We start from the raw sequence: 27,784 nt of genomic DNA, 5'->3' as shown, positions 1-27,784 counted from the left end.
GTGTTTCAGTTCAGATTAAACTGGGTCAAATTTTTACATCTAAACTGATAAAAACAACAGCCTTATTGAGATATAATTCATATACTGTGCAGTTCAGTCTTTGAAGTACATAACACAGTAGGTTTTTTTTTCAATTTTAATTTAATTTAATTTAATTTAATTTTTTATTATTTTATTATTTTTATTTTGGTCTCATTAATCAATTCAAGTAAACAATTACTTGAACAACAACATGGTTACTAGACTTCCCCTATTATCAAGTCCCCACCACATACCCCATTACAGTCACTGTCCATCAGCATAGTAAGATGCTATAGAATCATTACTTGTCTTCTCTGTATATACTGCCTTTCCCATGTTCCCCACCCCCTACATTATGTCTGCTAATAGTAATGCCTCCTTTTCCCCCTTATCCCTCCCTTCCCACCCATCCTCCCCAGTCCCTTTTCCTTTGGTAACTGTTAGTCCATTCTTGGGTTCTGTGAGTCTGCTGCTGTTTTGCTCCTTCAGTTTTTGCTTTGTTCTTATACTCCACAGATGAGTGAAATCATTTGATACTTGTCTTTCTCCGCCTGGCTTGTTTCACTGAGCATAATACCCTCTAGCTCCATCCATGTTGTTGCAAATGGTAGGATTTGTTTTCTTCTTATGGCTGAATAATATTCCATTGTATATATGTACCACATCTTCTTTATCCATTCATCTGCTGGTGGACACTTAGGTTGCTTCCATTTCTTGGTTATTGTAAATAGTGCTGTGATAAACATAGGGGTGCATATGTCTTTTTCAAACTGGGCTCCTGCATTCTTAAAAAATATGGAACACTTCATGAATTGCATGTCATCACCTGCCATGCTAATCTTCTCTGTATCATTCCAATTTTAGTAAATGTGCTGCCGAAGCGGGTACCACAGTGGTTTTTAATACATTCACAAAGTTGCACAACCATCAACACTAACCCTAGAACATTTTCATCACAACAAAAGTTACTCTGTACTTGTTAGCAGTCACTTCCCATTCCCCATTCCCCTGTTCCCTGGCCCCTGGCAGCCATTAATCTACTTTCCATCTCTATGAATTTGTATATTCTGGACATTTCATAGAAATGGAATTATACAATAATTATACAATATATGTCCTTTTGTATCTGGCTATTTTCATTTAGCATAGGTCTTCAAGTTTCATCCATGTTGTGGCATGTGTCAGTGCCACTTCCTGTTTTTAGAGCTGAATAATATTCCATTGTATGTATATACCACATTTATTTATCCATTCATCAGTTGATGGACATTGGGTTGTTTCTACTTTTTGGCTATTGTGAATAATACTGTTACAAACTTTCATGTGCAAGTTTTGTGTAGACATATGTTTTCATTTTTCTTGGGTCTATTCTTAGGAGTAGAATTGATAGGTCATAAGATAACTCTATTTTTAACATTTTGAGGAATTGCCAAAATGTTTTCCAAAGTTATGGCACCATTTTGTATTCCCAGCAGCGGTGTTCCAAGGTTCCAATTTCTCCACATCCTTACCAACATTTGTCATTATTTGTCTTTTTGGTTGTAGCCATTGTAGTGGGTATGAAGTAATATGTCATTGTGGTTTTGATTTTCATCTCCTTAATGACCAGTGACATTGAGCATCTTTTCATATGCATATTGGCGAATTCTGTATCTTCTTTGGAGACATGTCTATTCAAATCCTTTGTCCATTTTAAAGTTGGGCTATTTGTCTTTTTATTGTTGAAATATAAGAATTCTTTTTATTTTCTGGATATAAGTTCTTTATCAGATATATGATTTGCTAAATCCCTTATTTTCTCCCATTCTGTGGGTTATCTTTTCACTTTCTAGATACTGCCCTTTGAAGGACAAAAGTGAAAAATTTTTATGAAGCCCAGTTTACCTAGTTTTTCTTTTGTTGCTTGTGTTTTTGATTTCATATCTAAAAAAACATTGCCTAGTTATGAAGATTTACTCTTATGTTTTCCTCATAGAGTTATAGCTTTTGCTCTTACACCTAGGTATTTGATCCAATTTGAGTTGATTTTTGTATATGGTATGAGTTAGGGACTCAACTTCATTAATTGTATGTCGTTTATCTAATTTTTCCAGCACCATTTGTTGAAAAGACTCTGTCTTAGTCCATTTCAGCTGCTATAACAAATTACCATACACTGGGTGGCTTAAACTGCACGTGTTTATTTCTCACAGTTGTGGAGGCTGATGTCAGATATCAAGGTGCTAGCAGATTCAGTGTGAGGGTTTGATTCCTGGTTCAGAGACAGACTGTTTTTTTGCTGTAACCTCACATGGCTGTGGGGGAAAGGGAGCTCTATGGTTCCTTTTATAAGGGCACTAATCTCATTTATGAAGGCTCTGTCCTTATGACCTAATCACCTACCAAAAGCCCTACCTCCAAATGCTGTCACATTGGGGATTAGGTTTCAACATATGAATTTTAAGGGGACATAAGCAGTCTATAGCAATCTCTGTTATTTAAAAATTAAAAAATTTGTGGTAAAACATATGCAACATAAAATTTCATCGTAACTTTTAAGTGTACATTTCTATAGTGTAAAGTGCATTCACATTGTTGTGCAGCCAATCTCCATAACTCTTTTCATCTTGTAAAACTGAAACTCCATATCCTTTAAACAACAACTCCCCATTCTCTTCTCCCCCTAGCCCCTGCCAATCATCATTCTTCTTCCTGTCTGTATAAGTTTGACTACTTTGTTGACTACTACCTCAAATAAGTGGGCTCATATAGTATTTGCCTTTTTGTGACTGGCTTATTTCACTTACCGTAATGCCCTCAAGTTTTATCCGTATTATAGCATGTGTTAGAATGTCCTTTTTTAAGGTTGAATTATAATCCCATTGTATGTGTATGCCACATTTTGGTTATCCAGTTGTCTGTAGATGGACACTTGGGTTGTTTCCATTAGTCTGTTGTAAATAATGCTGCTGTGAACATAGTGTACAAATATCCTTTGAAACACTGATTTCACTTCCACCCAGAATGGAATTGCTGGATCATATGGTAATTCTATTTAAACAATTTCAGCTACCACCATTGTTTCCATAGCAGCTCTACCGCTTTACTTTCCCACCAGTGGTACACAGGAGTTCCAATTTCTCCACAACCTTGCCAATACTCTGTTTCTCTTTCTCTTTTTCATTGTAGGCATCTTAACAGGTGTGTAGTGAAAAGACTTCTTTTGCTCCATTGACTTGTCTCGGCACCCTTGTCAGAAATCAGTTGACTATAAATGTGAATGTTTATTTCCAGACTTTGAATTATATGACATTGATCTGTATGTCTATCCTTTGTGGCAATCCCACACTGTCTTAGTTACTGTGGCTTTGTAGTAAGTTTTGAAATTGGGAAGTGTGAGTCCCCTCTAACTTCATTCTTTCAAGCTTGCTTTTTGGCCATGTTGGATCCCTCGCATTTCCATATGATTTTTAGGATTGGCTTGTCAATTTCTGCAAAAACAGCCAGCAGAGCTTTTGATAGGAATTGTATGAAATCTATAGATTGATTTAGGTAATATTACCATCTTGACAATATTAAATCTTCTGATCCATGAACATGAATGTCTTCCAATTTATGTAGGCTTTCTTTAATGTCTTTCAACAATGTTTTGTAATTTTCAGGGTACAAGTCTTAACACTTTTTTCATTAAATTTATTCCTAAATATTTAATTCTTTTTGATACTATTGTAAATGGGATTGTTTTCCTATTTTCATTTGTGGATTGTTCATTGGTAGAGTATAGAAATGCATTTGATTTTATACATTTATTTTGTATCTTGCAACCTTGCTGAACTTGTTTATTCTTATCATTTTTTGGGGTGGATTCCTTAGGATTTTCTCTATACAAGATCATGTCCTCTGTGGGTAGAGATAATTTTAATTTTTCTTTCTAATCCAGATGCTATTCATTTCTTTCTCTTGTTAGCATCTATAGAAAAATGTTAAGTAGAATTGGCAAGAGTGAATATCATTGGATCAGAACTTCAGTGTTTAGTGGTTTGGAAATATGTTTTACTGACAGTGCTCCTTTGAGAACTTGAAAATACTGCTTTGTATCCCCTTGTAGTAACAAAAGTAATAAAATTTCTTCTGTTGGAATTTAGCATGCTGTTTATTTTTTGAACATCAAGGCATAATGGATTCTAGCTTAGCTTTTTCCAAAACTTTGATGCCCCTGCTTTATTAGCTTTATAATTTTTTTTCTAAAAATCACTGAAGTAGAGATGTTTAAAAACACATCTCTAATGTATATGTCCTGAGGAACTGCATGTGGTGGGTATAGTTGATTAAGAGTGAGTAATCAGGACATTCATAGTGTCTCTATTAGTGCTACACTTAGTCTTGGTTTGTTAGCACATTTGAAGAAATTTTATAATTTGCAATAGATATGTTCAAAAACCAGAGATAATGATAGTGGGTAGGATGAAGGAGAGGTAGTGATTGTACTACTTTTGATAATTTAATTCTATACCCAACTTCTGGAGAATGTATTTTCTTGTCTCTTATTCCCCACAGAAAGTGGTGGAAGTAACTCTCCCATGCCTTATTCTTTACTGTAGATCTTGTCAGTACTTTGATATCTGATTCAAAAAATAGAATTTCTTACGTATAGTGAGCATTTCTTAAATATATTCTGTATATGTTATACTTCACCTTTTTGGAGACATGAAATAAATACAAGAGCATGTTTATTCTCTGAATGCTTACAAGATTTTTCGGAAGATCAAGTATATGTATTTAACTTGTACTGCCATGTATATGGGGTTCTATGTTATGTACTGTCTTCCTCACTATATGTGAGCTCCTTGAGGATAACCATCTTTGTATCTGCACAGTGTGTATCATAGTGCCTCACATGTACCATGTGCTTATTATGAATTTTTAAAATTAATAGAACAACAAAAACAATGTAAGATGACAATTAAATATTCAAGTGAATGGCATAACCAATCAGTATTGTTGACTTTCAGAAGTAATCATGATTAGTGTGTGCTGGATTTATTAGGGAAATCTTCATGCAAGGGAAGGTAATTAAGTGATTTCAGGAAGGACGGGTAAGAACTGAGCAAGGAGAAGGAGCATTTCAACCAGGTGTCGTGGTTGCAGGTCTGCAAGTGGATCATATCGAGTGGCACAGAAGATTGGTATTGGATTGTAAGTAGAGAGAGGGTTTGATAAGTAGGAACATCGTATTTTGGAGGTCTTAAAAAAGTTTGAAAAGTTTGCCCTCACATAGTTTGATATCATTATGAAGATCCTGTTTGATTTTAAAGAATCATTGAAATTTTTTGAGCTAGGATGGTTAGGGGCAAAGGAGTAATTTAAGAAGATTTGATATGGTAATAACTGAATTCTTTTAGTCCATTGACTGTTGAAGAGCAGAGTTCTTTGATCTTTAGAGGCTAGCATAGTGCCGAGAGCAGGGTTCAAACATTTGAACCTGGATGTATGAGTGTATGGACTAGGTCATCTGGACCTGGATAGAGCTGTTAGCAGTAGGAAATATCCATATGAGAAACATTTTGGAAGAGAAGTTGAAAATATTTATTTTCTAGGATTATAAACGGTATGGGTAAGGTCAAAGATCATGCTGACATTTCATCATGGGTGACTAAAATATAGGAGAGCCATCCCTAGAAATAGGGAAGTCATCGAGGGGAAGAGAGGAGTGAGCAAAGGGATAGTCATGAAAATGTTTTTAGACTTGCTGAGTTTGACACTGATACATAATTCATAGAGATAGAAAGGCTCAAGTGGGACCTGAAGTCTGAGTGTTTAAATTTTGATATCACTATGAATATACTGTTTGAACAATAAAAACAGTGGGACTGATACAACTGTATGTGTGTGGGTGGGTGCAGAGGTTGTGTGCATGTACACAAGTATACACACTCCTACATTCTAGAACTCAATATGTGTGTTAGCTGGTAGATACACCTTTCTGCCTGTTTATATTAGAATGATGGGTCCTGATTTTTGGTATGATCAGAGGAATAAAAGGGAGCTAAAGAAGGAGACAGGAAAGGAACAGAGATTAACAATTATAGCACAAATTTGCTAAGGAGACTTGGTAATTTGTCTTATGTTTCAAAGTGATACTAGTCGTAACAATAGGAGCACTCCTGTATCGTTTATTGAGTGCTTACTGTGGCCAAACGCTGTGCCAGGTATGCTGTCTCTTTATCCTCACATCAAATCTGTGATGTCACTACTGTTTTATCCTCCTTTTACTGATGAAGAAACTGAAGTCTAAAGAATTTTAAACTTGTCCAAGATGACTTGAGCTAATAAATGATTAGGAGACCTTATGGATATAAATCTGACTTTTTTAACTCCAAGCCAAATGTTCTTTCCTTTATACCAGAGGTTTGTATGTTTAATTTCTTCAAGGCAAGAATCTTATCTCTAGAGAATTAGTCTGTCGTAAAGGCTTATTAAATAGCAAGCAGGTATTGGACAGTAACATTACATTTCCAATAAAAGTCTGCATGTCCTTTGGACGTGGCTGTTTCTACTTGTTTGGGTATTTATATTTATAGGGTGTCAGGAGATGAGACTTTTTTGACTGCATGTTTGTGTGAAGAATTAATCATCAGAAAGTGATTTTCAAATTTTTTTGTTAAATATAAAATTTTCGGAAGTTCTTCTGATGCATTCCTCAGAGCATCCATACATTAGCAAGGAAGTAAGAAAGGCCTGATGTTTTCTTTTGTTTCAGGGGATATCATTTTCAATGCCCAGTACCCAGAGCTGCCACCTGATTTTATCTTTGGAGAAGATGCTGAATTCCTGCCAGACCCCTCGGCTCTGCATGTGAGTACTACAGGCTTGTTCAGATGATCTTTATTTGTTGAAAGAAGAACAAAATTTGTTTTTGACAAGTGCTTGACAGATAAATTTGCCACCCATTTTTTCCCTCATCCTCTGAAATAAATGCAACTCCTTTTGTGCCAAAATAGTTTAAACAGGAGATTTTTTTCATTGCAGCTTTACTTTCAGACCATTTTGAATGAATGAGTGAGTCCCTAGCATATTGGTTGAAATATTTTTACTTCAGCTTAAAGAGACATGTTGAAAACATTTTCTTTATTTTAACTTAATATTTCATGCCTGCAATCAATTTTCTAATGTTTACTAACACTTCATTACAGGGCTTGTTAGGGGAGTGTTTCTTGGCTCTTCAAGAGGCCTTTTTTGTATAGAAATGAAAGTGGCAAATTTGGACTTGTATCCACATTATCCCTGTATTATTATCAGAATGGTAGAGACCAGATTAAGTGTCTTTTATTAAGTAAGACTGAAAACTTCGTAGTTAAAATAGAGTATTTCTGGATTTAAAGCAGGGAAAAAGGTGATTGTACTTGTCAGAGCATGTGGTTTATACAAAAAATTGTGTGTTTTGCATTGCTAGTGGAGAAAACATGTGCCATTTTGCTTAAAAGGTCTGACCAGACAAAAGGTCTCTTTCCTTTCTTAAGTTCAATTTTGCTAAAATGTCTATAATTAATATGAGAGGTTTTATTGTTCAAAATTATGTTCTTGGTTTTGTTTTTGGAAATTCTTTTGTGTCATTCAAGTTTTGTAATGGGAAGTTTTGATGACTTACTTTGAAATCTTGCTCCCCCTTCCTTTTTGAAAAGGGGAGTATTAAACAGCAAGTATTAACCCAAACCTGAAGAATTGTCTTAAATTTTAAAACCCAGCTTTAAAAATATAGTTGGCAAGAGTTTGCAGAATTTCTAGTAATTACATATTAACTGTTACCTTAGTTGATGTAAAAAAGTTATGGTTAAGTATGGCCCCTTTAGATGTGTTAATGGTCCCTTTTATGTGTTACATATTGAATCTGGGGGACCTGCCTGGAGACACTGAGGCACAAATATCCTTACAGACCTTTCCTATATTAAATGTGCCCAGCGAAGGGTAATATAGGCTAACGGCAAAAGATGAGTTACAATCTAAGTGCTCCAGAAATTTAGAAAAGGTTGTCAGAAAAGGCGTTGTAGTGGATACGAGACATGTATCCTTTCTTGAAGAACAGAACACAAAAGTGGCAAGTATGGCAGAGGTAATTTCATGTAGGGGGACTGGCATAAACACATATTAGAATATATTGAAGAAGGTATTGACAGGTTTGCTGAAATGTAAGTAAATATAAAGAAGGGCTAGAAAAGGCTGGACAGATAAATTGGCATTAGATTGTGGAGTGCATTGAATGCTAGGTTGAGAACTATTGAAGGAAATGAAGGAAATGTGGCCAGTATAATGGATTAAGGAGAGATTAAGGACCAGAACTAAGGGCTGTTGTAGAAATCCAGGGTGAAAGAAGGGGCTTTGAGCAAGGATGATACAAGAGGGAACACTATGATGGAAAGCATAAGAAATCCATGTTTGTATGTCTTTTTGGAATTGCCTTTAAAATTTGCAAAGTGTACATTTAATATTGATAAGCATTGTGAGAGTGTAGAATTTAAAAGCTAGTAAGGGCCTTAAGGTTCAGTTTATTCCATTTTTCTGTATAGTATTAAGAACTTGACCTATATTTATATAATTGTTGGAGTTGATACTATAATTCCACCCTTCTGATATTTAATCCCTGAGTGAAGTTATTGCAGAATGTTTTTGAGAAACTAGCTGAAAAAGAACAGCCAAAAAAAAAAGAAAGTTCTATATATTAAGAGAAATATTACAAGTCTAGGGGAACACCTTCTTTTTTTTTTTTTTTTTTTTTGAGAGGGCATCTCTCATATTTATTGATCAAATGGTTGTTAACAACAATAAAATTCAGTATAGGGGGGTCAATGCTCAATGTACAATCATTAATCCATCTCAAGCCTAATTCTCGTCAGTCTCCAATCTTCTGAAGCATAACGAACAAGTTCTTACATGGTGAACGAATTCTTACAGAGTGAATAAATTCTTACATGGTGAACAGTACAAGGGCATTCATCACAGAAACTTTCGGTTTTGATCATGCAATATGACCTATAAACCATCAGGTCAAATATGAATATTCATTTGATTTTTGAACTTGATTTATATGTTGATCCCACATTTCTCCTATTATTATTATTATTTTTATTTTTAATAAAATGCTGAAGTGGTAGGTAGATGCAAGATAAAGGTAGAAAACATAGTTTAGTGCTGTAAGAAGGCAAATGTAGATGATCAGATGATCAGGTGTGTGCCTATGGACTAAGTATTAATCCAGGCTAGACAAGGGCAGCAAGACATCCACGGATGCAGAAGATTTGTCTCAAAGCAGGGGGGGTGAGGTTCTGAGCCTCACCTCTGTTGATCCCCAAATTCTCACCTGATGGCCCCCCTGCGACTGTGCCTGTCTTAGGTTGGAACACCTTCTTTTTAAGGATAGTCTGCAGGGCCTCAGGCAGGCTGCCTGGGCTTCTCATGGACCAGTGGGTGGGACTAGCCTAGGTAAGCAGCCAGGGCACACCTTCCACTAGCTGGGCGAGGTCCACAGATCTCTGGAGGTGCCCTTGAGATTCCTTATCATCTGGCTGAAGCACTAGAACAGGATGAACTACAAGGCTGATCCTCAGCAGACATTTCCCTGAACACATTGTACCTCTGAAGGATTTTTCAGTCAGCTCTTAACAAGTTAATGCTTATTCTTAGATTCAGTTCAGGCTTTTTCCCTCCCTTCTTGATGTGCATAGAACACAGTCACTGATAACTTGATTTGTCTAAATATGGTTCTGAATGAGGAGGATTACATATTTCATCACCCATGGAGTGGAAAACAGAATGCCTAGACTGCTTGGATTTTTCCACTGAAGTACAAATTGCTAATGGGAGTGAATATTTACCCTTAACTCTCAAAGTGTAGTTCAGAGTAGTTCAGGTTGTAAATACGAATTCCCTTGAAGTTTCTGAGTTTTATCTTTAAAATTTATGAACATTTTTCATTTGATTGTATATTATCCCTGTATTTTTAATACAAAATATATTAAATGATAAATATTTGAGAAAAAGTGGCCTCTAATGTATACCAGTTTGAGAAATAGTTTTTGAGAATGTATGTAATCTTTTGTCTATTCAATTTATTTAAGCCTGCTCTTTCCAAAAAAGATTTGAAATAGCTTAAATAAATGATACACATTTAAGATTAATAATAATGTGAAATGCTCTAATCAATCAGATGAATCCACGTCTTTCTAAATTAAAATTCTTTGTTCAGGAAGGTGAGTACCATATAGACTTTGAGATCCTCATATGAGTGGAAAACACTAGAGAAATACCAGATCTAGACATAGGTATCTCACTGATACCAGAGAATCATAAAATCATTGAGTTAAGGTCTTAGTTGTCCAGTGGTTCCCACTTCTTGCTGTACATTAGAATAATTTAGGACACCTGTTAAAAATACAGATTCCTGGATCCCACTGGACATACTGAATTAGACCCTTTGAGAGAGCTGAAGAATCATTAAATTCCCTGGTTGATTTTTATATATTAGTCTGTGAACTATTGGGAATAACTAATTGAATCCATCTTTTACAGTAACATCTCCAAGAGAAGGTTATTTGCCTTTGCTTAACATTATTTTCAGTGAGGTATCATTTTCTATTTCAGGGACAGCTCTAATCTTTTTTAATGACAGCTTTATTGAGGCATTATTTATATGCCATACAATCCACCCATTTAAAATATATAATTCAGTGGTTTTTAGTATGTTCACAGAATTTTGCAATCATCAGCACAGTACAGTTTAAAATATTTTTTTATTGTGGTCTAGTTGGCATACATTGTGTGAGTTCCAAGTATACAGAATGATGATTCAGTATTTGTATAATTAGAACATTGTTATCATCCCAAAAAGAAGCCCCTGTCTCATTAGTAGTCACCTCCCTATCCTACCCACCCCTCCCCATATCCACTCTAGGCAATAATTAATCTACATTCTGTCTCTGTTGACTTGTCTATTCTGGACATTTCATGTAAGTGGAATCATACAACATGTGATCCTTTGTGACTGACTTCTTTCAAGTAGCATACTGTTTTCAGTGTAGCATGTATCACTACTTCATTTTTTATTGCTAAAAAGTACTCCCTTGTCTGCAAATACCACATTTTATTTATCCACTGTCAGTTGATGGGACAGTTTGGGCTGTTTCCATGTTTGAGCTATTATAAAAACTGCCATTGTGTGGGCATATTTTTAATTTTCCTTAGATTCCCTAGATGTGGAATTGCAGGGTCAAATGGTGACTCTGTATTTAACTTTTTGAGGAATTCCATGTTTTCAACAGGGGCTGTACCATTTTACATCCCGACCTACAGACTGTAAGTGTTCCAGTTTCTCTACATCCTATCAACACTTACTGTTATTATCTGTCTTTCTGATTATAGCCTATGAACTGTTATCTTACTGTGATTTTGCATTTTCCTGATGGCTAATGATATTTTTCATCTTTTTATATGCTTATTGGCATTTGTATTTCTTCTTTGGAGAAATGTTTATCCAAATCCCTTGCCCATTTTAAAATTGGGTGTTTACTTTTTTATTGTTGAGATTTAAGGGTTCTTTGTATATTCTGGGTACTAGTCTTTATGAGATATATGACTTGCCAAAATTTTCTTTCATTCTGTGAACTGTTATTTCACTTTCTAGATAGTACTGTTAGAAGGACAAAGTTCTAAATTTTTGGGAAGTCCAACTTATCTATTTTTTCTTTTGTTGCTTGTAGCTCTGATTTCATATCTTAGAAACCATTGCCTGGTTCATGGTTACGAAGTCTTACTCTTCTGTTTTCCTTGAAAAGTTTTATAATTTTTGCTCTTACATTTAGGTCTTCAATTCATTTTGAGTAAATTTTTGTATATGATGTGAGGTAGGGGCCCTACTCAATTGTTTTACAAGTGGAGACGCAGATGACCTATGACCTGGTATCTTACTGTGATTTTGCTTTGCATTTTCCTGATGTCTAATGGAGTTTATTGGAAAGACTGTTTTTTTCCTTACTGAATTGTCTTGACATTCTTATTGAAATTCAGTTGACTGTTAATGTGAAGGTGTGTTTATAGACTGTCAGTTGTTTACATTGATCTATATTTTAACTTTATACCAGTACTACTCTGTCTTAATTGCTGTGACTTTGAAGATTACTTTGATTATTATGGGTCCCTTGCATATCCTAGAACCAGTTTGTTAATTTCTGCAAAGAATCCAGCTGGGATTCTGAGAAGGATTGTGTTGAATCTGTGCATTCCCTAGATATTATTGCCATCTTAGCAATACTAAGTCTTTCCATCCAGGAACATGAAATGTCTCTCCATTTATCTAGTGAAAATCTAAATTCAATAATATTTTGTAATTTTCAGAGTACAAATTTTGTACTTCTTTTGTTAAATTTATTCCTTATTTCATTCTTTTTGATGCTGTTGTAAACGGAATTGCTTGTTCATTTCAGTTTTACATTTCACATATATTGTTACTGAATAGAAATATAATTGATGTTTATATTTTGTATATTGACTTGTATCCTGCAACCTTACAGCTCTGACTTTAATACAAAACTTTTCTTTCTACTCAGCAAAAATCTCTTTATAGACTTATTTATGTTCATTATCTTTTTCTGCTTTTTTTTGAGGTAAATTAATTTATTGTGGAAGCTGGATGATTACATATTTTGATATTGAGATATGATTATAAAATAGGGACATTGCTTTTCCTTTGATCTTATAAACTGTATTTAAAGCATTTCCTAAGATAGAGATGGAAGCAAAAAGCCTATAGAACTTGAAATAAGCTTATAGTATTTCTGGGAGCTACATTTAAGGTGAATAGTCATAAATTTGAGTAGATTTGTTAAAAATTTGCCTCATTGCTCTGCATTATGTATGTTAATAATTCATTCACCAAGCCATTTAAGTCAACATTAATTGAGTGTTATGACCTAGGGCCTAGAGAGTGGAGATAAAGCCTGAGTTCTGCTCAAGATGTTTTCCTGGCTAGTTAGGGAGACAGAATTGAAGCTTTTTTAATTTACTTTCTATGAAAGGTATGAAAAGATCACATAAACACAAGATTGCACATAGCAGAGGGAGCAGTTAATTTGGTTTGGTGGTAGTTATGGAAAGTTTTTATATAGTAACGTGGTAGTCATGAAGATAATCTGTGTCCAGAAGTAGTTTTCAGTGATACTTAGAAGAGCTGATAATTAATTTCAGTGGTTATTATTTGTAGAACATTTTGTTTGTTTGCATTTTTGCTCTGAGCCTCAAGTCCTAAGTGTTTGCTAATTAAAGAGCCATCCCTGCAGTGTAAGTTAATATGTTGGTTTCTGTACTTTAACTGTATTCTATTCTATGTGTTTGCCATACTGTTTCATGTGTCATATAATGGATATGGTGCTTATACACCAGTCCTCCTTTACTAATGAAAAAGCATAAAAATCAACAAAAGACAAATTGAGGAAAATCCTATCTGTGGGTAATTTATTGATTGTGTACTGTGTCCCCAACACTGTACAATATGGAACTTGACCTCAAGGAGGCTAAATTTTAGGGAGATGTAGATACGTGAAAACAAATAGACATAGTATGTAATTAAATGTTAGTAATTGATACAAAGGAGCTATGGGATAGATACACAGAGTTTTCACACAAATAACGTGAGAGGATAATCAGCCAAGTGATAGATGCTCCATCATATTGTAAAAGGAAAATTGCTATAGGTTGGAACTGCAGGATTGAAATCATCAGGAAGAAATTGGGACTTGTGCTGGACCCTAGGTGACGGACATGCCATAGCTGTTATGCTCTGGCATTACTCAAACTGCTTCTCAAACCTCCTCTCCTTCCATTCTGTTCTTGCTCACTCTCCAGCCACAGTCTGAGGCCTGCTTGCTATTCCTCAGACATTCTAAGCACACTCCCACCTTAGGACCTTTTTATTTGCTATTTACCATTTTCATTCCTTTTGCCTGGAACTCTCTCTGCCCATTTATCGGAATGGCTCGCTCCCTCCTGCCTTCAGATGTCATTGCATCAGAGAGGCCTCCCCTAATGATCCCTATACAAAATGGTAGTAATACCTTCCCTGTTACTTTCTTATCTTTATCATGCTTTATTTTCTTCCTTGCACTTATCACCATTTGATAAGTTTTTGGTTGCTTGTTTGTTTGGTATCTCTCTGCTAGGGTGACCCACTGCCCTGTTTTGCCTGGGGCTGAGGGGTTTCCTGGGATGTAGTACCTTCAGTGCTAAAACATGACAGTCCCAGGCAGACTGGGAAAGAGGGTCACCCTTGTTTCTTCACTGGAATGGAAGCTTCGTGAGAGAATGGAATTTGTTTTGTTCACTCTAGTACCTGGAAGACTGCTCAGTGCATAGAGGTGCCCAAGACATGTTGGTTAGATGAAGAGGTTTCCTTGAAGGCTCTGTATTCTTTAAGGGACTTGTTTATTTCCAAGACTAGAAAATAATGTTTTAGGTTGAAAAATTCAAAATAGAAGAAAAAGATAACATTTTAGAGAAATTGGGGGATAACAAACAGTTAACAGAATCTGTGAAACAGTGATTTTCAGCCATGGTTTTGCAACACCCTGTGGTATATTTGGCTACCTCAAAGGGTATTGTGAAATTCTTCCCCCAAAAGTAATAATGATAATTCACTTTAATTTAAAATAAAATTGCATAAAGGAGGAAGGGTGAATCATAGATTTAAAGGCGAACATGTTGCCGTTAGAGCAAGATTGGAAACCACGCCTATCTGACTTCCTCCTTTGAAGAAGGTAATGGTGATTTTGCTTTTGTGTTTGGGACAAGCATCTCCAGGGTAGGGAACCTACTGCTCCTGCAGGTACTACCCACTGGTTGTATAATTCCTTCACAGGAATTCTACATGTTCATGCAGAACATACTAGAAAGAAGTATTGTACTAATAATGCCTTGTCACTTCTCCCTTGCTGTTCACTGTGCTGCCTACAGAAAAACATCTTTTGAATGGGTCCTTGCAAAATAGTGCCCATCCCCCATGTACATGAAATATATATGGAGATTGCACTAAGCTGAGATGGACTGCATGGCCCTCGTTGAAAAATGTCGTCCAGATGTGTGGTGCTCCTATTCTTTGACACTTCCATGTGCCAAGGCCTCCCAACATATTTTAGAATAGAATGTTTTATCATTTTTCAAGTTATCTATTTAAATGTCTCATTTGAAACCTATAAAAGCCTCATCTTTAGCCCTCTAACTGGACACAGTTCTCCAAACAGATTAAGTGAACAGAATTGAAGCCTCAAGTGACACATGTAGAAATAGAGGTATATGCACAGAGCACAGTGGGGACATAGAAGAGCAGTTTACCAGAATCATGTATGCTAAGTGTTAGGGACTTACAAACATATTACTTGGTTGTTTATAAATATATACTCTACATTTGTATTTAACTTATATTAAAGTATCATGTACATACAGCCGAATCACAAGTGTATTATAGTGTGAATTTCTGACCTAGATCAGGAAACAGTGTTTCCAGTTTACAGCAGCTCCACTCATGCCCCCTCCCAGCCCTGGGACCACCTTGTCCAAGAGTAAACAATAGGTTGATTATATCACCACTGTTAATTTTGCCTCTTTTTGATCTTTCTACAAATGGAATCAAATAGCATGTGCTTGTGTTTGACTTCTTTCACTCAACATTTTTTTGTGAGCTTCACCCATATAGTTTGTGGTTATTGTATATGCTTATTGCTCATAGTATTCCATTGTATAAACATACCACAGTTGATTTACCCATTCTACTTTTGATTAACATTTGGACTATTTTCAGTTTTTTGCTGATGTAAATAGTGCTACTATGACTTTTCTCATATGTGTCTCCTTGAATATATGTGTGTATTTCAAATGGGTATATACTGAAGGTAGACTTGCTGGGCCACATGTTACAGAAATTGTAACTTAGGGCTAAGTAGACAAATAGTATACATACATATGTGTATACACATATAATTTTGAAGTTGTGTTTTAAACAGGGCTTTAAAAGCACAGTTGTAGAAAAACAGAACATTTTGAAAGTGCAAAGTGCACTTAAAATGAAACTTAACCTATTTATCAGTTGGTGTTTAGTCAGGAGACAGAAACCGTACCGGTACTTCGAATAGGGAAAATTGAATATTCTGAATTATTAACTACTTAAAGGACTGTTAGAGCACTCTAAAGAATGCAGGAATAGCAGTTGTAAAGAGCAGCAACTCTGGTGCGGAGAGTAGCCAAGGAGGATCAACCTTGGAACACTTCCTATGTCTCCCTCCCACCTCGTGAGGCTGAGACTGACTTCTTTGTTGGAGAGGATGTGGCAGCAGCCCACTGGATGACGGGGACCTTTAGTTGGGGATACTGAAGGCCAGAAGTGGTGTGTGGCTAGTTGGTGCTGGTGGGCCAGGGCTGGTGGGTAGAAATGGTGGGGGCGGGGATGCAGGGTGCAGTTAAACAGGCTGAAGGACGAGCACTTCAGGACCTTCTGCATACTTCTGGCAGCTGGCCATGGGAGCAGCTGTGAAAAGTACATGAGAACCAGGATAAGAAGCTCCTCCCTCTGTGATGCCTTGGACTGTCCCTACACCACTTTGCATTGACAAGCTAAATCTTACACCACCTGGCAAAGGAAGAATGTTTATAGGACAGAGAAGAGTACATTGTGGAGCAGAGGCAGTATGTGGATAACTAGCTCAATTCAATAATGCCAGACTTACCTTCTGGTTTATAGACTTTTATTGTGTCTAATAGGCTGTTAAACCCATGCAATATGTTCTTAATTTTAGGTGATACATTCTGTAGTTCTACAGTTCTATTTGATTCTTTTACATAAAGATTTATCTTTTCATCTATAGTTATCTCCATTTTCATGCACAGTCTAATCATATTTATTTTCAAGCCCTTATGAACCAATTCTCATATCTGGAATATCCTTGGGACTATTTACTTTAGCTTTTTTCTTTGGTTATCAATCATGTTGTTCTGTATTTGGTGTTTCTACTAGTTTTGAGTGGATGTCAGACATTCCAGTTGAAAAACTGTAGAGACTCCAGATGATGCCATCTTCCAGAGAAAGGGTTCATTATTCCCTCTCATAGGCAAATAGATGTTGATTGGTCACCTTAATCCAGATGGGGACTGTGCTGCGTTGAGGCTGGTGTATGTCTCTGATACGGGCCTTTTTATCTCTGGTTTATTACTGTTCCTAAGGCAGAGCTCTTTAGGGTTTCTATCTGAGAGTCTGGAGCTGGACAGTGTTGCTAGACACTTCTATGTACCTTGGCCTATAAAATATTTTAAAATACTATGTCATGCCATTTATCAAATATTGAAATACCCAACAGCATGGATTTTGTCCAAGGGATCCCAGACCCTAAATTTTGTCATGTCGGAATGCTGACAGCCCCACTTTGTTGTTCAGAGGTAGTTTCTTAGTTTTAGTTTCTTTTCCCTGGGCTGCCCCAGAATACATCAGATGTTTTGAAGGGACCTGACTACATGTTTGAGGTCTCCCAAGACTCTGCCAGAGGTTCTAATGATTTTTCTGATTCTAGCAGCAGCTTTGTGACTGTGCAAAGTTTGGATTTTCAGCCTTCCTCATGTGCCTGGAATTTGCAAATGTCCCTGAGGTAAAAGAAGTTAGTTGTCTTACATTTTGTGAACATAGAATTTTACCCTTTCCTTTCTAAGCAAAGATACAGAAACTTTTGTGGACCTGAAAATACCACTCATCTTGTTGGCAAGAATACAGGATTAATAAAAATAATTAAAATTAATAAAAATGTTAATAAAAATGTTCTATAACATTAATAAAATGTTCAAAACAACTTCTTTTATGAAAACATAGATTTTAAATTCCACTATATTTCCTAAGGTAGAAATAAGGGCGAATTTAGAGGTGGCATCTCTGGTTTTTTGAGTGAAGCAGCTGGTATTCAGAGATTGCATCAGTGTATGATCCAAGTGATTATGAGAAAATACTAAAAATTTTGTTACAGAATTAGTGTATGTGCTGATGAATTAAAAACTCTAATTGTACTGCCTCATTATCTGTTTACTTATCAGCTATGAAACACTTATAAGGTAGGAAGAATGTTGAAGTCATTCTTTATAAAATGTACTTCCTAAGGGGAGACAGTGTAAGGCTTCTGTTTTAAAAATGATGATTCATGATTTTCATCTGTTTTTTCAAAGGTGTTGCTATGATAACCGATTGTGGATAAAGGAGAAGAGTACTAATATACACACATAGGATTTGAAGGCATGTGTTATAAACAAGGCTTTAAAAGCGTAATTGTAGAAAAACAGAACATCTTGAAAGTACAAACAAGGCAAATTTAAAATGTTCACTCTCATAAGACAAATGAAAAAAAGGCAAATCAAGTTATTTTTTGAAATCCAATGGCAAATACAACAGCAAATGTTGCCAGTTTTGATTTACTTGATTGAATTTGTAAAAATGCTTTTGGAAAAATGAGGTACTGAGTTGAGAATGAAGCATTTCAGCTCAGGAATCTGCTTGGGATGTTATTTAATGATCAGTTTTGCAGATTATTCATTGTCTTTGGTTGGTTGTCTCTCTTTGTCATCCTCTTTTTATCACCTCTTATCCTCTCTAGCATTCTCCTGAAAGAGTTGGGTTTTTAAATTATGATAATGTAACTTTATTATTAATAACGTAAAATACAGATAAGTACCAAGAAAAACAAGTCTATAATCCCACACAATGAAGAGATGAGTATTATTAACATGTTAGTATATTTATTCCCAGTGTTTTTCTTTTTGTCATAGGCACTTATGTCCTCTACAGTTTTCAATATATATATATATTTATTTTATATATTATCATAAGCATTTCTCCTATGACATTGCAAATTTATCTGTAACATCTTTTAAAATTGGCTTCTTAGTGTACAGCTTGATGAGTTTTGACATGTGTATACATATATAACCATCACCCTAGGGTGGAGGGATGAGTAAAATAGGTGAAAGGGAAAAAATTAATGAGCATGTTTAATATCTTGATCTGGGTGATGGTTACCTGAGTGTATACCATGTCAGAATTCACTGAGCTGTACACTAAGATTTATTATATGTATCTCAATTAAAAAAGAATTCTATAAAATAGGTTAAGGATTTCAAATCAGAAAAAACAAACAAACCAGTAGATAGTATATCCCTAAAGAGAGATGACCTAAGAAGAAAAAGAACAGCACAAAATAAAATAAAAATAATATAAACATAAGATTTTAAATTATTTTCAGTTATTGTATTGTTTTTAATAGCGTTGGTAGAATTATTGTAAAACTGACTATGTATTGGGAAAATAAAACTGTTACAGGTTGGAGTTTCAGAAAAATAAAACACAATACAATTGGCTTCTGTTCTTCTGATTTGTGCCTGATGATGAGTACCAGGGAAATAAAAGATGTGTAGCTCAAATCAATGCCTTTTCTTTATTTTTAAATTTGTTTCTCATAGAAAACAGAGCCCCACTTAAGGCAGTTAAGTAAGTGAAGTGGTAATTTGTGAATTCTTAATAACTAATAGTTGGTTATGGTTTGTAACTTATGAAAAAGTCTATTAATTCATCACTGAAAATCTAATGTCTATAAACAGGGATTCTACCCACATTTCTCTTAAGAAAATAAGGCTGAAATGAAATTTTAGTAAAACAACATCAAAATTGTTTTTTACTAACATACGCAAAGCACTGAGGATATGAAGAACTCTACCTTTCAAGAGGACTTTGGTTTAATTGAAGAAACAGGACCTAAATTTAAAAAGAGAAGTATTGTAGGAAATTGCAGCGTGTTATCATAGCACATTATCCCTAATTGTTTGTTTACAGTTTTGTCTTCTCTACCATTCTGAGAGCACCTTGAAAACAGAGACCATATCTTACTTATCTTTAATTCCCTTAACACTTCTTATTTGTGGTATATAGGTACTTAGTAAGTACACACAAAGTGGTGTGTTTTTTTAAATGAATGAATATACTGATTACTACATTAAGCACTGGTGAAGTAGTGATTATGAGCCTGTGGTGATCTGAGGCTTTCTGGTGGAGGAAGGGTTTAACTGGGTCTAAAAAAAGGGTAGGATTTAGAAAATGAACAAAGGGGTTGGCACTACAGGCAGGGAGACAAAGCTCCAGAGAAGCCTCACAAACCAAGGATGACACATTGGAAGCACTGAGCAAATCAGTTTTCTTAGAGAAGAGTTTACATAGGCAGATAGAAAGTACAGTTACAGAGGTAGATTGAGACAAAATTATAACGGGTTTAGAACACAAAGCTAAAGATTGTTTATTAGTAGTTTACACTGTTATGTTAAGAAACTACTGCAACTTTAGGTTCTGTTTTTGTTTTTGTTTTTTCAAAATTTGGTTTGCCAGAGAATTAAAGCTTTTTTTGGAGATGTTCGTGATCTGAAGGTAGTATTTTTTCCCCCTATGGTATTGAGGATTCCAGAAATTTTTGATACCTCTACTTTTAGCTACCTGCTGTTAAGTAGACTTCAGGAAATAGTTATGAACTTCATGTGTATACATTAGTTTTTCAGAAATGTCGAATTTTCATTGTAAGTTTTTAAAGAAAAATGTGCAGTTGACTGTTGATTATATTCCCACAGAATCTCTCAATTTAGTATTTCAATTCTCCCCTTGTTCCAAACTAGCTTATTTTGTATGCTTTTGATATATAGGGCCTTACAAGTGAAGGATTATTTCTTAATAAACTTTTAAACTTACAACTTTCAGAGCTTTCAGCTTTAGAGTTACAGAATTATTGCAAAGATAGTAAAAAATTCCTGCATAGCCCACTTTGTTTCCCCCATTGTTAACATCTTATATTACTGTGATACATCTGTAATTATTAGTGAGCTAATATTGATATATTATTATTAACTGAAGTCCATAAGTCCATACCTTATTTGGATTTCCTTAGTTTCTCCCTAACATCCTTTTTTTTTTTTCATCCAGGATCCCATCCAAGACACAACACATTTAGGTCCTACACATGTCTGTTTAGGCTCCTGTGGGTTGCGACAGTTTCTCAGACTTTCCTTGTTTTTGATGACCCACACACTTTTGAGGAGTACTAAGCAGTTATTATATAGAATGTTGCTAAATTGGGATTTGCCTAGTGTTTTCCTTATGGTTAGACTGCTGTTACAGGCTTTTGGTAGGAAGAACTCAGAGGTATAAAGTACCATTTTTCATCATAATCATATAAAGGGTATATGCATATTATCAATATAACTTATCACTATTGATATTAACCTTGATCAGTTGGCTGGAGGGAGTGTTTATCAGGTTTCTGTACTATACAGTTACTCTTTTTCCCCTTTCCATACTGTCCTCTTTGGAAGGGAGTCACTATGTGCAGTCCATACCTAAGGACTGGGAAGTTATTCTCTGCCCTTTTTTTTTTTTAAGGTATAATTGATATACACTCTTATGAAGGTTTCACAAGAAAAACAATGTGGTTATTATATCCACCCTTATTACCGTGTCCCCCTACTCACTACCCCATTGCAGTCACTGTCTAGTAAGATGCCACAGAGTCCCTGTTTGTCTTCTCTGAACTACACTGTCTTCCCTGTGACCCCCACACCAAGTGAACTAATCATGATACCCCTCAATCCCCTTCTCCCTCCCTCCCCACCTGCCCTCTCCCACTACTCCCCTTTGGTAACCGCTAGTCCCTTCTTGGAGTCTGTGAGTCTGCTGCTATTTTGTTCCTCCAGTTTTGCTTCGTTGTTATACTCCACAAATGAGAGAAATCATTTGGTATTTGTCTCTCTCTGCCTGACTTATTTCATTGTATACTCTGCTTTTTTGAGGGCAAAGTATCTACATAAATTATTTGGAACTCTTCTGTATGGAAGATATGTATGTTCTCTCCCATTATTTATTTATTCAACCATTTATTTATGTCAGTATGGACTTAAAGATACTTATTTTATACCTTGGGTTACTATCCAATACTAAATTATTTAATTTATTGCTCAAATGTTTTCAACTTTGGCCTTTGGAAGCTCTTCAGTCCTATATTCCTTTGCTATGCTTCCATCATGGCAGTTTTTTTGTTTGTTTTTAGAGCAGTTTTTTACTTTACGGCACTATAAGATGCTCTAGGCTCATCTGGTATATTTCCTGCTCCAGTTCCAGAATCAGCCATTTCTCCAAGAAGCCTTGGTTCTTTTTATTTAATAGGCGAAAGGTATTAGAAACCAAGACCTGAGTGCCAAATAAGTGTGCTTGTTACAACTGAGGTGTCAGGCCTCTTAGGTCCTCTCAGGAAATACACATATGTATATATATTTGTATATATTAACCATGTGTATCTATATTTAGGAAAGCATGAGGTTATACTGATGTCTTCAACTCTAATCCAGTACCACAGGGATCACTCTAGCCTCTGGAAAGGGTTATTTTAAGATCTCATTTGTGTGTATGTCCTAAGTCTGGTAGTTTGTGATATCATTCCCATTTGCTTGTTAGTTAATTCCTTCTACAAACATGTATTGAATCTGTATAATATGTATGCCTTTGTCCTAGGTTGTAGGGATACAATGATGAATGATAGATTGATGTAGTCATGGTTTCTTCTACACATGTTTATTGAATACCTCTCATGTCAAGCACAGTCTAGTTTGTGGAGGAAATCTGGCTATAGATAATTATGATATAAGGCAGAATATAACTGATACAGAATAGAAAAGAAAGGTAGTAACAAAATTCATTTGAAGGAGAAATACTTGAGGAAGGGAAATCACATAATGAATTATAGCAGTTAGAACCTGATAGCATTCAAGTGACAGAAAATGTAACCAAAATGGCTCAAGTAATAAGAGAATTTATTGGTTCATATAGCAGAAAAGACCAAGGGTAAAGGTACCTTGGGGCGTTACATTACAGCTCTGCAGGATAGAACATGCTGTTAATTTAGCTTTGTATGTGTTCTCCAACCCTTTCAAAGATGTTAGTTTTGTGATTATTAATTGGGCTATCTATTTTTGTTTTGTGAACCTGTCTATATATTTGTTATATTTTATAATACACTTTTTTTAAAAGAACTGAATATATTCAGCCTATAAAACTAATCAATATAGTTCTTCAGATTCAAAGTACACTTAATCCTAAGCAGGTATATAGAAAGAAATCCACTTCTAGACACATCATGAAAAAATTACAGAAAACCAAAAACAGTAAGAAAAATTGAAGGACAGCCAGAGAAAACAAAGGAGCAATTGTTAAGCAGGTTAGCTGACTTTTTATAGCAAAGGAAGATAGAAGACAGTTTATCATTAATGCTATGAAAGGAAATGATCACTTGATATTCTGTATCTAGCAAAAATATCCTTCAAGAATTTGAGAAGTAAATGCATTTTCAGGTAAGTAAAAGCAGAGCATTCATTGTCAGTAAACCTTTACTAATTCTTCAAGGAGTAGAAAAAACTTTCTTGGAAGGTTAGAGAAGCAGAAAGGAATAACAAGTAACAAAAGGAGATAGCAGTTAAGAGGGTAACAAATTGTAAATCATCTAGAGGGTGTTTTAACTAGACTAGTTGTCTTATACATTTTGGTGGGTGTTAGGATATATGTTCCCAATACACTTCATGTAGGCAAATATTAAAATTAATAATAATTAAATATTAAAATAAGTAACTTTTCTTGGTGTGTACTGATTGGGGAGTAGGGAAGTGTGGGTGTCTATGGGGTGAAAAAATATGCCATTAAAACTTGACTTTGCGATTTTATATCGACCATATCTACCATCCTTCTTTCTAATCCACTTCTGTTGCTTGGGTAATGCTGCGGTTCTTTTATGGAGACAACTGGAAGTATACTGAGCCTGGGTCCTATCTCCCAAGGATTCTAACCAGTTATTTAGTCTGGGGTAGAGCTTGGGTATCAGTGGCTTTAGAAGGCCAATTCTGGTGCATTACCAGGCTGAGAACCACAGGTATGGAAATGATAATATGGGTGAGACAGATCTGAATACTGGTGTCCGCTCTGTTGATTGCAAGGTGGATTATGCTGGCCAAGGTATTTAGCATCTGTGCATTTATTTACTAAGAAAACTGCTAATAAATAAAAGCCTATCTCCCAAGGCTGTTGTGAGGAGTAAAAGAAAGTAACATTTGAATGGAAAATGGAAATAGAACTGGAGGAATGGAGGTCAAAATGTCCAAGGGCAACATAAAATCACAACTACAGAGGACATAGCAAATGTCTGTATTTTCAAAGAACTCCTCTAGTTTCCCTTTATAATTTGAAATTACTTATCCTGACATATAAACTCATAGATGTGAGGTGTTGTACTTGTTGAAAGCCTTTAGGTTTGTGATTATTTTGGTATATTTGGGCTATCTATGGGGATGGGAACATTAAAAAGAAAGAGCGTCTTACAAATTTTGATCTCTCTAATGAATGCTTTCTCTAACATTTTAAAAAGAAACAGAAAACCGAAGCGATTTAAAAACATTTTCCAGAGAAATTATCTGTATCCGGCTAAGAATTTTATGCCAAACTGCAGCCCCCACACAAGCTTTGGAGAGCCAAGATACCGAAACCTGCAAAGTAAAGTGCCAGCTCAACCCGTACGCTGGTCTGATGTAATCATTTAACCACAGAATGGTTTGTAGCCTTGAATTCATAGTGACTCAGTAGACCTTGTATACATTTAAAAATGTTTTTAAGTTCTTGGGATTATGAAAATACCATAGAAGTACATTATTATTATAAGCAAAACACACTTAATGCAGTTTCTTGAATATGTTTCAAGAACTTTTGTGAAGAAGCCAGATTGAACAGTAAAAAGTCTGGATTATTGCAGACTTTTTAAAAGAAGAGCAGCTAATTACTTATAGTATCTTAAATAATCTGCCAGAGATGATCACTCACATTTTTAAATGAAAGTTGTCATTTAGGAGATTTGAAAAAATGAATTGATAAAGGTAGTGATTAATATAACTGTGTATTATTTGTGTGTTTAAAGGTACATTTTGAAAGGATTTATTTATTTAGAGAAGTTTGCAAGGTCAATATGAACTTTGGCTCAGTTAGCTCCTATAGGAATTATTTTAAAAATGCAAAATTTGTCCCACTGAAGCTTGATATTAATTTAAGAACTCATTTATTATTTTAAAAGTGGCAATCATTTGTGTTACTTTCAATCCTATGTAGGTACCACTCCAAAATCAAATTCACTAAATGCACTCAAATTGAAACATTTTAGCATTGGGGAAAGATCAAACAACTATTTCAAACATTTGAGTTTTCATTGATATATGAATAGAAATAATTTTGGGGTTAGCTGTTTATGGTATAAATGTATCTTTTTTAGTCCATAGTGAGTAAATATAGGCAGTGTGATAATTTCCTGAGTAAGAAAATCTGTGATAGTAATCTTCAAACTGTTAAGACTAAAAATAAACAATTGAAATATTATCCATTAGCCTAATGACTTTAACTTCCTACAGAGAGCCTAGGAACCATTTCTTATTTTTGTTAATATGTTTTTGGACTTTTTCATTTATAACTATTAAAATTGGAATATAAACTTTTGTGCTATTTTACAGCCTGCCCTGTGAGAATTTTTGTTTTGTAAGAAAATAATTCAGTATAAGGTGTTTATAACATTTGAGATAAAGGATTAATGATGGTTTTGGAAATTAAAAAATTCTTATAGCTATATTAAAAAATTAAGATTAATTTAATGATATAGCTTCTTACAGCATCATCTCATGACTGTAAATTTGTAAGTAGCCATTTTTAGAAATCTACACATAATTCTTAGATATAATTTTTAGAAATCAAAAATTATAACTACAGAATTGCCTCATTTTTAAAAACTTTGTCTTATGAATAATTTCAGATATGTATAGAAGTAGAAAGTATTGTATACTAAATCTTCATGGGTCTACACCCATCTCCAAGAACTGGCAATTCATAATCAATCTTGTTTCATCTATACCCATATCTACTCTCCCCTAGCATGTCATTTTCAAGCAAATCGTATAGATTATGTCATTTCATCTGTAAATATTTGGTATGTTACTCAAAAATATAAGGAATCTTTTAAAAAGCATAATCAAAATACCATTATCTTGTCTAAAAACCTTACCAGTAATTCCCCAAGTAACCAGTCAGTTCAAATTTTAAATTGCATGAATCAAAGTCTATGCAAATGTCCTTTAAGTTTCTTTTACCTTATAAATTTTTTCTCTTTTTCCCCCATCTGCAATTTATGGTTGAAGAAGCAGTGTTATTTGTGCTGCAAGGGGACCAGAGACTGAATTTTGTTGATTGTGTCCCCATGGCATAGTTTAACATGTTTCTTTGTTCCTCTGCATTTCCTATGAATTGGTAGGTGGATATTATGTTCCAGAACAACCCCTGCCCCTCCAAAAAAGAAGTGCTGAATTTTGTAAGAGCTGTCATAGGGACTATGTGCTTTATTTTATACATGAGATACAGAGGCATCTTTAGTTTTTATTTAAACAATTACATAGAATGCGTGACTGAAGATAGGATTCACAATGACACTGGTTATAGCAAAATGAGACAAATGTCTATATGATAAGTAGAAAAGAACTATCAAAAACAACAGATGGATTATGGAAGTAGAGTATCATGGAGTCAGTTGTTTGCAGGAGCAGAGAGCCAGCCCTCCTACCTGAAAACTCCTCTAGCGATACCACCTTTTTAAAAAGGTGGCAGTATAATCTAATGACTGATTCATCAGAAAAAGTGAATTATATTTAACATCGCTTATTTTAAAGAATAACAACAACTAGAGAGTCAACAGTTTGGCACTGCAAGGACTGAAACATTGTATGTCAAGTTGCAAAATATGGTGGTGTGATTTATCTGCAATCTCTATTAATAATGTTTGTAATATGTACATATTGAATGTGAGTCATACATTAAAAATTACAGAAATTCCACTTTATCAAGAATAACTGGGAAGTAAGGTATACTGGTTAATCAAATAGTTAGACTTATTAAAAATTTACCATGTAAGCCATATTTGGATCACTGACTTTTAAAATAATTGAATTTTCATAAAATACCCTTTACACTGACAGTAGAACATAATTTGATTTTTCTTTGATGATTTGGAAGCTTTTAAGGGACTGTTTACATCATCAGAATTATTATTATTAACTTGTTTATCATTATATTGTATCTGCTTAGTCGAGTTGATGAATGCAGATTTCCAAAGTAATGTTAATTATCAGAGAATTATTACTGGATTAAGAAAGCCCAAATGGGCTTTGTGACTGTGGTGTTCACAGAGCAACCAATAAAGAGACTTAGAGGAACAAGTATGTATGGATATATATGTGTGGCTGCATACATAGACATATGTTTACTTGCATGCACATGTGTACATATTATTGTTAAATTTATAATATAAAATAACACATACACATATATACCAAATTGTGACATGTGCAGCCATTAGCAATCCTAAGGAAGCTGCAAATTGAAGGAATTTGATCAAAATTTACTGAGAGGAAATTGGCTCCAAGGCACAATGATTTTGGCTGGAGAAGATAGTGATCCTGGCACAGTATACTCTCTATTTCCTTGTGAGAGCTCCAAGATTAAAAGAATTAGCTACATAGAGGCAGATGCTTGGTAGTTTTCTGGAAGCACAGTTACAACGTTTATGAAAAACAGGAAGATCAACATCTCATGCAGGTTTTTTAAACTGGAAACTGACTT

At 34.9% G+C, this 27,784-nt stretch overlaps 1 protein-coding gene, 1 long non-coding RNA gene and 1 other non-coding gene across 8 annotated transcripts in view; 2 read left to right on the top strand and 1 right to left on the bottom strand.

The window, feature by feature from the left end:
* The window catches only part of BABAM2 (BRISC and BRCA1 A complex member 2), a 387,307-nt gene that overhangs the window by 80,492 nt on the left and 279,031 nt on the right, over positions 1-27,784 (top strand). For all 6 annotated transcript variants that reach the window (XM_073214996.1, XM_037009417.2, XM_073214993.1 and 3 more), the window contains one exon: positions 6,761-6,855. In XM_073214996.1, coding sequence (XP_073071097.1) covers positions 6,761-6,855 — 95 coding nt within the window. The remainder of the gene's footprint in view (positions 1-6,760; positions 6,856-27,784) is intronic.
* LOC118970748 (U6 spliceosomal RNA) lies at positions 811-912 on the bottom strand. Its single transcript, XR_005058836.1, has one exon. It is a non-coding gene; the product is annotated as a U6 spliceosomal RNA (small nuclear RNA).
* Positions 11,501-19,421, top strand: LOC118970735 (uncharacterized). Its single transcript, XR_005058814.2, has 2 exons — positions 11,501-17,672; positions 18,238-19,421. It is a non-coding gene; the product is annotated as an uncharacterized lncRNA (long non-coding RNA).

This window comes from Manis javanica, chromosome 1 (genome assembly GCF_040802235.1).
Source record: "Manis javanica isolate MJ-LG chromosome 1, MJ_LKY, whole genome shotgun sequence".
NCBI lineage: Eukaryota > Metazoa > Chordata > Mammalia > Pholidota > Manidae > Manis > Manis javanica.
Note: the sequence above shows the minus strand (reverse complement) of the source record. Positions and strands in the feature narration are given on the sequence as shown.